We start from the raw sequence: 14565 nt of genomic DNA, 5'->3' as shown, positions 1-14565 counted from the left end.
ATCCAGACTGGGCATCTCTTCTGGAGGTTCAGAGGGCAGAAAATGGAGGCCATGGGTTGGGGTAGAAACCTCCAGCTTGGGATTCAGCTCTTGGAGCTGTGGCTTTCTCCTGAGCTGTTCAGGACTGAGCCAGTGGCCCAGAGAAATCCAAATAGCACCAGGAAAAAGGTTTTCAAATGCTGATGAGATTTATTGGTTTTGTGTGTTCTTACACCACTGGAGCTACAGAAGAGGGGAGAAAGGAGGCAGCAGGTTTCAGAGGTAGGGCCAGCAGTAGTGAAGCACTGGAAGTGTCCTCCTTGGAGCCTGGGCAACCCTGCAGCCCAGGGCTTGGGCAGAGGACACCCAGACGCGCCACAAATGACAGGCTGCTCTTTGCATCCCTCTGATCTCCTTGTGCAGCCTTCCCCTGAGGGTTCCAGACATCCCCTCAGCTACTGGCACCTCTCTGGGGCTGTCCTGCTGCCTCCTCTCCGGAGCTGCAGCCACAAAGGGCAAAGTCAGGGCAGCAGTGAAGGAGTCCAGAGGGGACAAACCCGGCCAAGGCACCACCTCTGTGCCAGCCCCAGCACGGGCAGAGCTCGGCTTGGCCACGGAGAAGTCCTTGGCACATCCACGAGGAGCAGTGGCAGAGGTTTCCCAGGGAGAAAGGAAAGGAAAGCTGGTGAGGACGGGGCCCTGGAGGGTGAGCTCGCTGCAGGGGGAGCAGGGTCACGAGGACTTCATGACACTGTTGACCCAGGGGAGGTAAGGAGCAATGTGTGTGTAGAAGCCAGGCCAGTTGTTGTGCCTGTAGGAGAAGATGCCAAAGGCTTTGTTGTTGCAGACCAGAGGATCCCCAGCATCACCCTGTGAAAAGGAGGAGAGGGATCAGTGCTGGGTGATGGGAACTCCAGGGAAGGAATGCCTTTGCAAAGAAGAGAGGCTGCAAACGTTAGGGCAGGATTTCCCCAGCAGAAGCCTGGGCTCGCAGTGGATGGGGACAACTCTGCCCCCACAGCTTTGTTTGGGACCCAGCTGGGGGAACACTGAAGCTTCATTTCTGCCCTTCTGCTGGCTTCAGGTACAAAACACACTCAGACCAACAGCGAGATTCAGGGTGAACCCCTCTGGCCAAGCCATTGCCCCCCTGTGCTGGAACTCCCAGGCCCTGTGCCACGGGAAGACGGGAAGACTCTTCTCCTTGTGCTTTGCCCCTGGCTCAAACCTCCCCCTCTTCCTCCTCCTCCTCCTCCCTGAGCAGACTGACCTTTTCAGGCGGCCCGGAGGATCTGCTGCGGCCACAGATCAAGTTGTCAGCGAGCCCTGGGTAGTGGCTGAGGCAGTCCCTTTGTTTGATGATGGTCACAGTGGCTGTCCTGTGGCCCCAGCCGTCCACGCTGCACTCGGTGCTGCCCCGAACTTTGGATTTCTCAAAGGAAATGGGCCTGACCTGGCCATTGCTGGTGGCATTGCCATTCAGCTGGGCAAGGGGACAGAAACCACAGAGATGAGTGTTGAAATCCTGAAATCCACTGTCCCCTGCTCAGCCCTGCACATCAGGGCCGTGCAGGTGCTCCAGCCAGGCTACCTTCAGCAGAAGGATGTCATTCCCCTTCTTAGGGCTGGTGAAGCCTGGGTGGCAGTGGTACTCCTTGACCTGGAAGGTTTGCCAGCTCTCCTCTCTCCTTTGCAGCGTGTGGGCTCCCAGGATGACAGTCAGAGGTTTGTGCCTGGTGAAATCAAGCACAGTGGTGTCACCAGCTTGTCCCTGGCTCTCAGTGCCTGGGAGCACTGAGGCTCATCTGCCAGGGCATGGCCAGCAGAGTGCAGTTGCACAATACAGTGTATATAGACATTCCCCATACACAAAATCTATTATCCAGCCCTTTTTAAGAAGAATGGTGGGAGCAAGGAGCTCTGCCAGGGAATGTGCCCAGCCAAGAGGCAGAGCAAGCTCCCACCTGACAGACAGAGCTCTGCAAGGGCTCCTTTATCTCCAGGCCTCAAGCTGGGCACATTTGATCCAATGCTGCTGCTCTCTTGTTCTGGGCTTCACATCCCCATGGAAGTCCAGGGGTTTCTAAATCAGGATATTTCTCTGCCCTCTACATGACCTGCAGAAAGTGCTGCCTCAGGAAAATTGGGAAGGACCTTGGGTGTGTGCAGGAGTCCCTGCCAATCTCCCAGGTGAGGCTCAGGCCTCCAGGCTCCTCCCTTTTGCTGCCCAGGTGTGGGACTGGCCCCGAGCCTGTCACTGGCACAGGGCAGAGCTGTCAGCCCTGAGGTGTGTGGGAGCCACACCCAGAGCTGTGCACACCTGGAAAAGTCCTCCTGCCCATCCACACCCCAGCTGGAGAGGTGGAAAAGGGCTGGGCAAGCAGCTGGAATATTCATAGGAATATAGGAATATATTTCATAGGAAATAACTCTGCCAACAAACAGGCTGGTGGCAGAAAGGACAAAGCCTGACAGCAGGTCAGTGCCACAAGGGAAGGAGCCACCCTGACCTCCCATTGATGACATCTGGGAAAAACAAAACAAGTCATGGAGGGGAAAACAATCAGGGTAAATATCTGAGGGCAGGCTGGGGAGGGAGGTGGGGCTCAGAGCTGTCCCCAGGCTGTGCCCTGCCTGCCAGGGAAAGAGCCTGCTCGTGCTGAAGTGACTCCAGCTGTGAGCCCTCCATAGAGGAGGTGTTCCCCAGGCCCTGGTGGGGCAGACACCTCTCTGCAGGTGCTCCGTGGACACAGCAAAGACTTACACGAGGCACTGAGCTGCTGTCATCACCCAGCCAGGAGCCACCAGGAAGCCTCCACAGGACTGGTTGTCCTTCCCCTGCAGAAAGGCCACGTAGGGTGTGGGGTGTGCCCTGGAGGGTGCCTTGGCTTCTCCTCTTCTCTCCCTCCACTTCCAGGGATAATCTGCAATGGATGGGGCTGGGGATGAGGTTTTTGGAGGGCCCAGGCTGAGATTCATCCTTCCCCAACCCTCTCCTCGCCTCCAGCCCACTCTACTTACCGCTGCTGACTGGGGGGCACATCACCAGCAGGACGGGCAGCAGGAGGGGCAGCAGGAGCTCCATCACAGCCTTCTGAGGATCCCTGAGAGGTGGGGCTGCATCTGGGGTCTCGTCCTGCTCCCAGCAAGGTTTTATAGCCTGACATCAGACTCCAGGAAACCACAGAAGTCAGACTCATCTGAAGAATCTCTCCACAAGTTGCATGTCTCAGCAATGTGAGAGGGGAATTCAGTCAGTCTTGGCTTTGGGCATCAACCCACCTCCATCACGGGTCTGATCTGAGGCATCTGACGTCCTTCTAAACCCAGAGCCAATTTTAGAACTTCAGGTTTGTTCTGGAAGCTGTGGGCAATGCACCCAGCCTCACCTCTTTGACTTCCAGTGAGTTCTTCCATTGCAGCTTCTACTCTTGCAAACCCTCTTGATTGTTATCACGAGCCCCACATGAACAAGGCTTCTTTCACCTCATGCATCAGTTCCAAAGGCTCTGCAGGGGCAGGTGAGGACCCTCCTGCTCTCCCTCAGTAGCTAATGGAGCAAAAATTGCCATGAAATGTGTTTATAACATGGCACTGATGATACTGGGAATAAAAATCCTTCCCTGGGAGGGTGGGCAGGGGCTGGGGTGGAATTCCCAGAGCAGCTGTGGCTGCCCCTGGATCCCTGGCAGTGCCCAAGGCCAGGCTGGACAGGGCTGGGAGCAGCCTGGCACAGTGGGAAATGTCCCTGCCATGGCAGGGGTGGGATGGGATGATCCCTAAGGGCCTTTCCAGTCCAAACCACTCTGGGATTTTACAGGAAGAGCAAACCTGGAACAGTCACAGCTCACCTGTGACGAAACGGGGCCGACGCTTCCGTGCTGCCCTCACTGCCAGTAAATCTGCTCTCCCCTCTGCCTCCAGTGCCAAGTGGGCAAACCCCAATTTTAAGCTACAAGCTGCCATTCTCATGCAAAGCCTGCAGCAGCTGGAGCTTCAAGGAAAACCCTGACGTGACAAAGATTCATAATGCACAGATAAGCAGCTGCAGCCTGTTCACTTGCAGATTTCTGAGCCGATAGCAGCTGTGAGCAGAAGCCCAAACATGGACCCTTCTCGGTTTCCCCAGGGCAGCCTGGCTGCTGGGGCAGACGTGACTCAGTTTCCCTTCATCCCAGGCAAGAACATGGAGGATCCGTGAGCAGAAATCCAGGCTGGGCTGTGGAAACCTCCTCCCTCTGCTGGGGGTGACCACTGGGAGAAGCCACGAGAGCAGGAAAGGTGCCCCTGTCCCCTGCACTGCAGAAGTTTTCATCTATTTCAAATCCCCCACCGGTTTTTTCCACCACAAACCAACTCAGCCTCCTCCTGACATCACGGGCATCCTCCCCCCTTGCCAGGGGACTTCTGCACTCACTCATTCACCAGAGCTAATTGTTGGAACTCTAATTGTGGAACTTTTTTTTTTTTTTTTGTATGTAGTAATAATTGAAGGAGTATTAATGTTATTAAGGTTAAATTGTTGTTGTAAAGTTTGAATACTTTGATGATAAAATTGATGTGATAAGATAATTTGTTGTTTGTGGTTAGGAATTGTTAAGGTAATGTTGGTGATAAGATTATTAGTTATAATATTTTCCTTTTTTTGTGAAAATTTTTGGAAGTGTGATTGTGAATATATATTATAAAATATTATTTAGTTGTTGAACTGATGTTGAATTGTATTTTATCATTTTAGTAATAAATGTAATAAAGGTTGGTGATTAATTTTTATTATTTTTTTATTTATTTATTTTAATTTATTATTATTTTATTTAATCTCTGTCCCCATCATCTCCCCCTGGGAACTCTTGGCTCTCTCTGTTCTCAAGAGATGCCACCAGAAACGAGCTGGAATGAAGGAGATGAGGGCTCAGGGAGCAGCCTGGTGCAGGCCATGGAAGGAAGTTCAGACTCTGTTGCCTTGTTCTTTTGACAGTTTTAAAGTTCTTCTAAAAGTTCTTCTGCTTTTTGACACTTACATATTTTAACTGATTTTTCTTACACACTGTTCATGTCAATAGTGATTGTTTTGCATTCTTCTTTGTGAGTGGAGAGAATTGATGGACTGTTGGTTTGACCAGTGTGGTTGGAGAGGTGGCAATTCCATCCTCCAGTCCACTGCCACCTTTGCTGTTGTACATATAGTGGGGTCAGAAAATAAAGTTTGCTCTTTTTTTTTGAGTTCTTTTTCTTTCCTTTTACATCTAACCTGCTTCTGTGAGTTATTTCTGTCACAGTGTAACAAGACTCCAATGCAGGAGCTGTCTGAAAACAGCCCTCGAGCATCCTTTGTGGGGAGAACTCATCCTTGGGCTGAAGGGAGAGGTTTGGGCCACCACTGGAGCAGCCTCTGATCGGGGGCACGGATGTGCCAAGCAGCTCCAGAGCAGCCAGGAGTGCTCCTTGCCTTCTCCAGGGAGCCAGCTGGGCCCTGCAGTTACCAGGGAGGGAAGGAGGAAGTGGCCTGGGGTCAGGCACTCTGTGAACCCTTCACCAACCCTTTCAGGTCCTTCACCAACCTTTTCAGGTCCTTCACCAACCCTTTCAGGTCCTTCACCAACCCTTTCAGGTCCTTCTCCAACCCTTTCAGGTCCTTCACCAACCCTTTCAGGTCCTTCACCAACCCTTTCAGGTCCTTCTCCAACCCTTTCAGTTCAAACCTTTCTGTGTTTCTACCCAGGACACGGTGCAGAATCGGGGATGGACTCTGGCTGCTGTGGGTGTGTGACAGCTGGGACTCGGGGTGTGCCTCCTCTCCAGGATCCTAAAGCCCTGAACCCGGTGTCTTAACAGCCACCAGCCCACACCCAAGGGCACAGTCCTCAGAAAGTCCAGCTCCCTCCACCCAGTGAAGGCTCTTGCAGCTCAGAGAGCTGGAGGATCAGCCCTGTGTGCCCTGTGACCTGGCTGTCCGGGCTGCTCTGCTCCCTCAGAGCTTTTACTCTGCAGAGAACGACCCTTTGGAGTCCTGGCACTGCTGATGCCCCACATCCCTGCTGCCTGTGCTCCCAGGAGGGTGGCAGCCTGGGAAGTTGGAGAAGGGAGTGTGTGCCCGTTGTTCTTCCCGTTGCCACCTGGGCAGTTTTTCTCCTCGCAGCACACTCATCGTCCCTGTGACCCCAGGGAGGGCAAGCACAGCTCCTGTTTCTGAGCCTGCCAGTGACTGAGGATGCAGAGCTGTGATTGCTGCTGTCCCAGCAGCCAGACCCTCCCTCCTGTTAAATGTGATTTAACATTTCGCTCTCCTGTGGCAAGGCCACGAGAAACACGAACACACGCTGGGAGGTGCAGCTTTGAGTTTACTTTAAACGCAGCAAGGTTCAAGCAGGAATAGGGTTATCTCTGAAGGAAGTGGGGTTTGCTGTGGCACAGCCTCTTTTTGTGCCATCTGGAGCTTCTGCCAGGGGAGTTTAACACAGCCCTGAGACAGGAATGGGACAGGCAGAGGCCTCAGAACAGAGTGGAGGGCGCTCTCAGGTGCACTGATTGAGCACCTGTGTTCCCGAGGAGAGAGGAGGGAGCTGAGCCTTCAGCAGGGACAGGAAGGAAGCTCTTGCAGGGTCCAGGCCACACCAGAGCTGGAGAAAATGCTGCCACTGCCACTACTTCTTCATGACTTTTTTGATCCAGGGCAGGTAGTTGGAGATGCGGGTGTAGACCCCGGGTGGGGAGTGGTAGCCAAAGGAAACAATGCCTTGTGCCACTTTATTACATACCAGGGGCCCACCAGAATCTCCCTGGGGAGAGATGAGATCGATTTGAGAGGTCTCTTCCCCGCGGTAACAGATTTACCCCGGTCCCTTCCTGCCCTGGGGCTCCGTTCCTGCCCCGTGTCCCCCCCGGCTGAAGGGGCTGCTGAGCTGGGGTGAGCTCTACCCCTGGTGCTGGGCAGGGTCTGTGGCTGCTGTCAGGACATGCAGAGAGCCAGTCCTGATGGGAATTGTGATCAAACGCTTGCCCCCTGCCCTGGGAGCTGCTCCTGCAGCAGCTCCTGCTCCCAGAGCCCTCCCCATACCTGGCTGGAATCCCTCAGCTCGTGGAAGCTGCCTGCACAGACCATGCCAGAATCAAGGTGTGGGTAGAAGAGGGTGCATTTCCTGCGGCTGTAGATGGAGACTTTGGTCTCAAAGAGCTTGTTGGTGGCCCTGTCCTCGTCGATCAGGCCCCAGCCAGCAATCATGCACTTGGTGCCCGTGGGGAGGTCGCTGCCCTTCCTGGGCAGCCGGATGGGCTGGACGTAGTCATTGAGAGTGGCCTTTGATGTCAGCTGGGGGAAAGCAGGGGGTTGAGAGAGGCCTGGGAGCAGGACACTCGCTCTGCAGAGGCAGGGAGGGTCTAGCAGGCTCTGCAAGATGCAGGGAGCTGCTGTGAGAGCCGCATGAGGCTCCAAACCCTGCCCATGGCTCCTTCCCAGGTCCCTCCCAGCCCTGCCAGCATCCAGCACCTTGGGCAGGAGCAGCTTTGCAGAAGGAGCCAGGACGAGCCCTGCCCAGTCCCTGGCAGCCCCACAGCCCCTCTGCCCCCTCAGAACTCCTTGCCTGGAGCAGCATGATGTCGTTTTCCATCGTGTCGGGGTTGTATTTGGGGTGCTCGTGGTACTTGAGGACTCCCCGGACCTGCTGGGTTTTTTCTGGTTCGTGGATGTTGTGAGCCCCCAGGATGACTGTGATATTCCTGTCCATGGCAGAAGGAGGGGGAAAGGAGAAATCGGGCTGGGTGTCACCCCCTCCCTCATTTTGGCAGGCAGGTGGAGAGAGCTGCCCAGCACAGGAGGGACCTGTTCCAAAATTGCTCCAGGGAAGGAGCTCCCAGGCTAGGGGAGAAAGAAAGGGATAAACCCCTTGTATCAATACTCACCCCATGCAGTGTGCAGCTGACATCACCCAGTCAGGGGCCACCAGGAAGCCCCCACAGTACCCCAGCTCTGTTACCTTCAGGAACGCCATGTACGGGTGCGAGTGGGGCCGCGCCTCGTGGCCCCCCACAATCTGACCCCGCAGAGCACCTGCAAGACACCCCAGCACAGCGTGAGCCAGGGGCTGCTGAGAGCCCCAAAAGAGCTCCCAGCAAAGCCCTGACTCACTGGCACTGGCCCAGGGGCAGCAGAGCAGGAGCAGCAGGGCTGGCAGCGGCTGGGGCTGGCACATCTCTGCCACGGCTGGGTGCCCACTTGTGTGCAAGTCCTGAGTTTCCCCGTGGCCAGGAGCTGGTTTTATAGCCTGCAGGCAGCTGTGCCCAGCAGCCAGGAAACCATGTGCAAAGGGCTGATTGGGCTAATCAGGGGCATCGCTGGCCTGGCCTGCTCAGTGCCCGTGGCTGGGATTGATGGGCGATAGCCCAGGATGCAAAGGCCAGGGCAGTCACAGCCTCAGGGGTGCTGGCAGCAAGAGAGAGGTGTCCTCTGGTGGTTTTGAGGTGTGATTTAACATTGCTCCCTCCTTTTCTGTTGAATGTTTTCGCCTTGAGGAAATGTAAGGTTCTAAAAAAAGGCCACTTAAAAAAAAACACACACAACAGAAAAACTTGGCCATTTAAAGCTGTGAATGTGGTCTGGAGGAGACAATCCTGAGACTTGCTCTTTCATATTCTTGTTTTCCTTTGAGAGATGCACTGCAGAGCCTCTTTTCTACAGAGATCCACCATCACCACCCGATTTAAATGAAAGGGCACAACAACTGTGCCTGGGATGGTTTTTGAGCACTGTGAAAAGTCAAATCTGCAGGGTTTGGTGTCAGCCCAGGTCAGAGGGACCTTCCTGGCTCTTCTTGGCTCCTCTGGGGCCAGAAGCATCCTGCCAGCTTGGGGACTGGGATGTGGGAAGTGCTGCTCTTCAGCAGAAGAGACCAAAGCAGGGAAGTGCAACCACCCAACTGCCAGGAGTGATCAGTCATTTTTAAACCAAACCTGCTCCACCCTTCCTGGAGCAGAAAAACACCTGCAAGTGGATGCCTTGGGCTGTGCTGGGGCCATGCAGAGGGGACAGGATGGGTGCATGGGGTAGGACAGAGATGGGGATGCCTGATGTCCATGAGCCAGCCTGGGGGCTGCCTGACACAGAGCTCTCCACAGAGCTGAACCCGTGCTTTGGTTTTTTAAATCATAATATCTGAAAGCACAAGCTTTTAATCAGGACTGTGCAGCAGCACAGCAGGAAAACCTCAAGAAGAATCATCAATCTTTTATCTTGTGTTTGTAACTTGCTGTCTTTCCCCTGCAGTTGCTTGTGGCCCCCCACAATGTGTGGCTGGAAATCCTGCTGGGAGCAGCAGCCCCAGGACAGGAGGGACTGGGCAGGCCACAGGCCATGGACACAGGGAGCTGAGCTCCAGGCTGCTGCTCTCCTGCTCCTCTCACTGCAGACATGCTCCTCTCTCTGTGGCCAAGGCATTTTGGCCTTCTTGTTGACCTCTGGAGGGTTCCAGGGCTTCTCTGCTGAGGTGCCTCATCTCAGCATGCATCAATATCTGCTTTAGGCATGGAACTGGAGCAGGTCCACAGGCTCCAGCTGCCCCCGTGCCTCCCCTGGCCCTTCCCAGCCCAGCACTCAGAGCCATCAGGCAGTTTTGGGTAGATTGGGGCTCTGATCTGAAGGGCAGAGATGAGAAATGTTGCAGGAGGGGGCGTCCCTCCCCTGCCCCACTTGGCGTCAAAGAAAGAACATCTGAACTGGGATGGCAGCAAAGGAGAAGGGCCAAGATCCAGCTCAGGCTGTGACTGTTCAGAGGGCAACAGGGACAAGACAGAGCAGGAACTCTTCCTCGTGTGGGGGCTCAGGCAAGAAGAGCCCCATTTGCCCCCAGTCATGGGTATGTTTGTGGAAGGGGCATTTTTTAGGAAGATCCTTCAGTGTTTTGCTGGTCCAGAGAACCTGAACACCAAGGGTGAGGGGGTCAAGCTGTCCCAGCAGCTCATCTGCCTCGAGCCCTCCTGCCCTCAGAAGTGTCTGCCTGCCCCAGCCCCATCCTCTCCACAGATCTCTTTGCTGTCAGGAATCTCTGAGACTCCTCACACATTGCCAGCTCTTGGAGAAGCTACTTAGAGCCCCTGACAAGGCAAGTTTCTCCATCCTCTGATCCTTCAGGAACATTCCACTGTCGGACAATACCCTTTTCCTGACCCAGAGATAACCCAGAACTTTCTATCAAGCCCTAAAAACTCTCTACAAATCCATTTCCCACGTTCCACCAGTTCTGTCCTGAACAGACACATGAGCTGGAGGTTCACCCTGAGGCCAGAGCAAAGCTCGAAGGGGTGATGTGCCAGGGTCACACCGGGCCTTTGGATTCCAGTGATCCGTGGCCATCAGCCCAGGGGGTTTGGGAGCGAGCTCTTGGTGCTGGACGTGCAGCCCTGCACTCGTGGCCCAGCCTTGCTGCTGATTTCCGCTCCTCCAATCTCGGGGTCATCTGCTGACCTTATCAGTGTGAGTTTCTTTCCACACTGCTGATAGAAAAGGCCAAAACCTCAGCTGAAAGGGTGAAGGTGCAGGATGGAGCCCTCAGCTTTCAGTGAGAACCATTCCTGCTTGCACGTGGATTCCTGCAGGAGCCTCCTTTGCATTTTCCACTTGTCCGTGCTGCCATCCAGGCTGGGATCAATCCCTCCAGGGATGGATGGGCTCCCTGGACAGCTCCCTGCAGGGGGAAGAGCTCAGTGCTCTTTGCTCTCAGCCTGGGGACATCTCCATGGCTTCCTGCCAGTCTGGAGTGAGAGCACAGGTACAGCAGGGCACAGCTTCTGCTGAGATCCTCAGTTAAAAGGTGCTCTGCTTTTCTTTTATCTCTGCCACTCTGCAGCTGATTTGGGTGGGGTCCACCCTGCACAGAAATGTGGTTGATGTTGTAACTTCCCCTTTTTTCACTTTGGTAGGTAGAAGCCTCACTTATTTTGCACAAGGAGCTGTCCCCACTACCTGCACCATGGTGGGCCTCAGACAAAGAGCTGGAGAGCACTGCTGAACCTCTCTCGGGCAGCAAGAGCCTCCCACAAGCCATGACAGGTGAGTGCTAAGGCAAATTCCCGGCCACAGCTGGGAATAGCATGTTCCAAGGCTCTCCTGTTGAGTTTTGCAAACATAAGGAATTAGGCCAGTGCTGGAAATTAACATTGCAGCCACACTCTCGTTCCTTGGTTCTGGTCTCAGCACCTTGTGCCTCCTCAAAGGTGAGAAGCAGCAGCTCTTTGCCTCCTTCCCTGCCTGTGGGAAGATCCTGACCCATCTCTAACAGGGGCTTGGTGAGTTGAAGATATAGATGAGTGTCAGGGCACGTGCTCAGCTTGGAGCAGCTGGTTTCCTTTGGAGTGGAGGGGCTGAGGCTCAGCTGCAGCCCCACAGGTGCCAGGAGCTGCTGCACAGACAGGGATGGATGTGTCTGGATGTGTCCTGAGAGAGTGGCAGGAGCTGGGCCCGTGGAGTGACAGCGTGGATCTTCCCCCTGAAGAAGGAGCAGGGATGATCTGAGCATGGGAGGTGCACAGGGCAGCTGAGGAAGGGGCAGTGGCTCTCTGCCAGGCTCAGGGATGGGCTGAGTAGCACAGCAGGCAAAGCACTTTGTGTCTCAAGCTGTCTGGGTGCTCTTACCAGCACTTGGATCTGTTCAGCCCCCCGGGCCCCACCCATCAAGGTGTTGCCCCGTTTGGCACAGCCTGCTCCAACCCGGAGAGGGCCCTGGCACGTTTCTTCATGCATGTCACACCTTCACAACCACAGCAAAGCCGAGAGTAACCAGACCCTTACCAGAAATGACGAGAGCTGTTAGAAGAGATGTCAATACTGTCAGTCACAACAGGAAACTTTATTAAACAACAGGAAGCCCATGCTCATGGGTGGACTTACAAAACACCTCACCCTCCTCTCCCCTCGCTCTTTCAGCGTTGCAGGGCTGGCAGACAGGGCTCTGACTCTCACCTCCACTGAGCAGGGCTGGCTTCAGCCTCACAGCTGCTCCAGCCCTCAAGCAGAGGATCTGCTCTGCCCCAAGCCCCACTGATCCCTTCCTCCACTGAGCATCCCCTGAGTGCTGACCCAGGCTCAGAAGATGGCTGCTCCAGTGCTGAGCTGGCTGGTGAATCGCTCCCTCCTCCTTCCCCTGGACTCTACTCAGCTGCCCGGCACTAAAGCCTCCTGCCTGCAGCTGGTGGCCACGAGGAACGTGAACATCATCCTGCAGCACTACAACTTCTCAGGCAAGCTCACCAACCGGCACTCCGGCGACGAGGGCATGGGGCTGGTCCGCACGGCCTTCGTCGTCATCAGCTGCCTCATCATCCTGGAGAACCTGCTGGTGCTGCTGGCCGTGCTGCGCTGCCTGCGGGGCCGGCGCTGGGTCTACTCCTGCATCGCCAGCATCACCCTCAGCGACCTGCTGGCGGGCATCGCCTACCTCTGCAACCTCCTCCTCTCGGGCAGCAAGACCTTCCAGCTGTCCCCGCAGCTCTGGTTCCTGCGGGAGGGCATCCTCTTCGTCGCCTTGGCCGCCTCCACCTTCAGCCTGCTGGTGACGGCCGTGGAGCGCTACAGTGCCATGGTGAGGCCCATCGCAGAGAACGAGGCCAGCAAGACCCTGCGCCTGCGCGGCCTCATCGTGGCCTGCTGGCTGCTGGCCCTGGTCATCGGGCTGCTCCCGCTGCTGGGCTGGAACTGCCTCTGTGACTTCCGGGCCTGCTCCGTGCTCCTGCCTCTCTACTCCAAGAACTACATCCTCTTCTCCGTGGTTATGTTCAGCATCATCCTCCTGGGCATCGTCGGCCTCTACATCTCCATCTTCCATCTGGTGCAGGCCAGCTCCAAGCAAAGCAGCTCCCGGCACGGCCGCAGGCGCTCCCTGCGCTTGCTGAAGACGGTGCTGATGATCCTGGGGGCCTTCATCCTCTGCTGGAGCCCCCTCTTTGTCCTGCTGCTCTTTGACGTGTTCTGTGACACCGGGGCCTGCAGCCACCTGCACAGCCTGGACTGGACCCTGGCTCTGGCGCTGCTCAACTCGGGCGTCAATCCCGTCATTTATTCCCTGCGGAGCGTGGAGGTTCGCCGTGCTGTGGGGAGCCTGCTGTGCTGCTGCTGTGTCAGGGCCGGGCTCTGCGGGCCTGGCAGCTGCGTGGTCATCTCGGACATCAACTCTGGCTCCTCCACGGAGAGCTCCCTGCGCTGCCGCGACAGCTTCCGCAGCTCCGTGGCGCGGAACGCTCGGCCCAGGGCGCCTCTCTCCAGCAACTCCAGCATGATGAGCAACCTGCCCAGTCTGTGAGGGGCCACGGGGAGAGCGAGAGGTGCCAGGCAGCCCCCCAGGACCTCATGGTGCTGGTCCTGGCCTGGCAGCACTGTGGCACGGCTGAGCAGTTGTGAACTGGGCCGGGCTCTGCAGTCCCGTCAGAGCGGGATGGTGCCTCGGCGAGGGTGCAGCACAGGGACAGGAGCTGCTCCTAGGCTGGGAGTGAAGGACGCAGGCACATTTTGGGTTTGGTGCTCTGCTGGGACAGCTGCAGTGCTCAGGTTCTGTGTGTGAGCTTTGGGTGTGCAGAGGTGCTGCAGCTGCCCGCCTGAGGGTGTTTTGCCCCAGGGCACACTGGCAAATAGGGTGGATTTCCCCAGCCAGGCGGCCCTTCCAAGCCTTTGGAATACTTTTGGTCCTTCTGTGATGAGCACAGCCACTGGGAAGGAATGCAAGCTTGATGTCCTGCCCAGCCTGAGGATGGCAGAGGGCTGCAGGCACAGCCCAGACCCTCCCCGGGGTGCAGAGGACACGGGGCCAGGACAAATGCTGTGACCGTGCTCAGAGCTGCAGTGACAGTGCTGGCGCTAGCACGGGCAGAAGGAGGTGCCCAGAGAGACTGGGGAGCCTGGTGCCATCCTGGGCCTGAAGACACGGCCAGCTTGTGCCTCAGATCCCTGCTCTTCTGTTCTCCCATGTAGGGAATAATCGGAGCAGCACCCGAATGCCTCCTCTCACCGTGCCAGAAGGGCACCAAAGCACTGGGGACTCACATAAATCCTGCTGGCCCAGCCCCTCTGCAGGAGCTGAGCGTGCAGCCCATTTGTTTTGCAATAAATCAAGGTGATCAGAAAGCTTTAGGCTGATTTGCTTCGATTTTTTCCCTCTGGAGGCCAGGTACTGCCTGGGGGATGTTTTTGTAGTCTGGGGACAGCCGGAGCTGCCTCCTGTTCTCGGGACAGGGGGATCACCCTGCTCAGGGGGCAGCAGGAGCCTCCTGCCTGGTCCAGTTCATCCCAACCCATCCCATCATCCCATCCCATCCCGCGGATACCATCCCATCATCCTATCCCATGGATCCCATCCTATGGATCCTGTCCCATCCCATCCCATCCCATCCCATCCCATCCCATCCCATGGATTCCATCCCATGGATCCCATCCCATCATCCTATCCCATCCCGTGGATCCCATCTCATGGATCCTGTCCCATCCCATCCCATCCCATCCCATCCCATCATCCCATCCCATCCCGCGGATACCATCCCATGGATCCTGTCCCATCCCATCCCATCCCATCCCATCCCATCCCATCCCATCCCATCATCCCATCCCAT

At 56.1% G+C, this 14565-nt stretch overlaps 3 protein-coding genes across 3 annotated transcripts; 1 reads left to right on the top strand and 2 right to left on the bottom strand.

The window, feature by feature from the left end:
- Positions 1-239: 239 nt before the first annotated feature.
- On the bottom strand, positions 240-3179 carry LOC128800655 (granzyme E-like). Its single transcript, XM_053966019.1, is given in 6 exon segments — positions 240-849; positions 1250-1462; positions 1571-1712; positions 2744-2918; positions 3001-3077; positions 3079-3179. Coding segments are annotated over 6 exon segments (846 nt in total). The 3' UTR covers positions 240-711.
- Positions 3180-6302: 3123 nt separating this feature from the next.
- On the bottom strand, positions 6303-8189 carry LOC128800599 (mast cell protease 1A-like). The gene is made up of 5 exons (XM_053965916.1): positions 8105-8189; positions 7879-8026; positions 7560-7695; positions 7037-7288; positions 6303-6758 (listed from the first exon to the last, which is right to left on the bottom strand). Exons 1-5 carry the CDS (start codon positions 8166-8168, stop codon positions 6624-6626), a joined length of 735 nt encoding a protein of 244 aa, XP_053821891.1. The 5' UTR covers positions 8169-8189; the 3' UTR covers positions 6303-6623.
- A 3472-nt stretch (positions 8190-11661) lies between these two features.
- On the top strand, positions 11662-14178 carry S1PR4 (sphingosine-1-phosphate receptor 4). Its single transcript, XM_053965920.1, has one exon. The coding sequence runs from the start codon at positions 12060-12062 to the stop codon at positions 13263-13265; it is 1206 nt and encodes a 401-aa protein (XP_053821895.1). The 5' UTR covers positions 11662-12059; the 3' UTR covers positions 13266-14178.
- The last annotated feature ends 387 nt before the right edge of the window (positions 14179-14565 follow it).

This window comes from Vidua chalybeata, chromosome 27 (assembly GCF_026979565.1).
Source record: "Vidua chalybeata isolate OUT-0048 chromosome 27, bVidCha1 merged haplotype, whole genome shotgun sequence".
Lineage (NCBI taxonomy): Eukaryota > Metazoa > Chordata > Aves > Passeriformes > Viduidae > Vidua > Vidua chalybeata.
The sequence above is the reverse complement of the archived record's forward strand: the minus strand, read 5'-3'. Positions and strand labels throughout refer to the sequence as shown.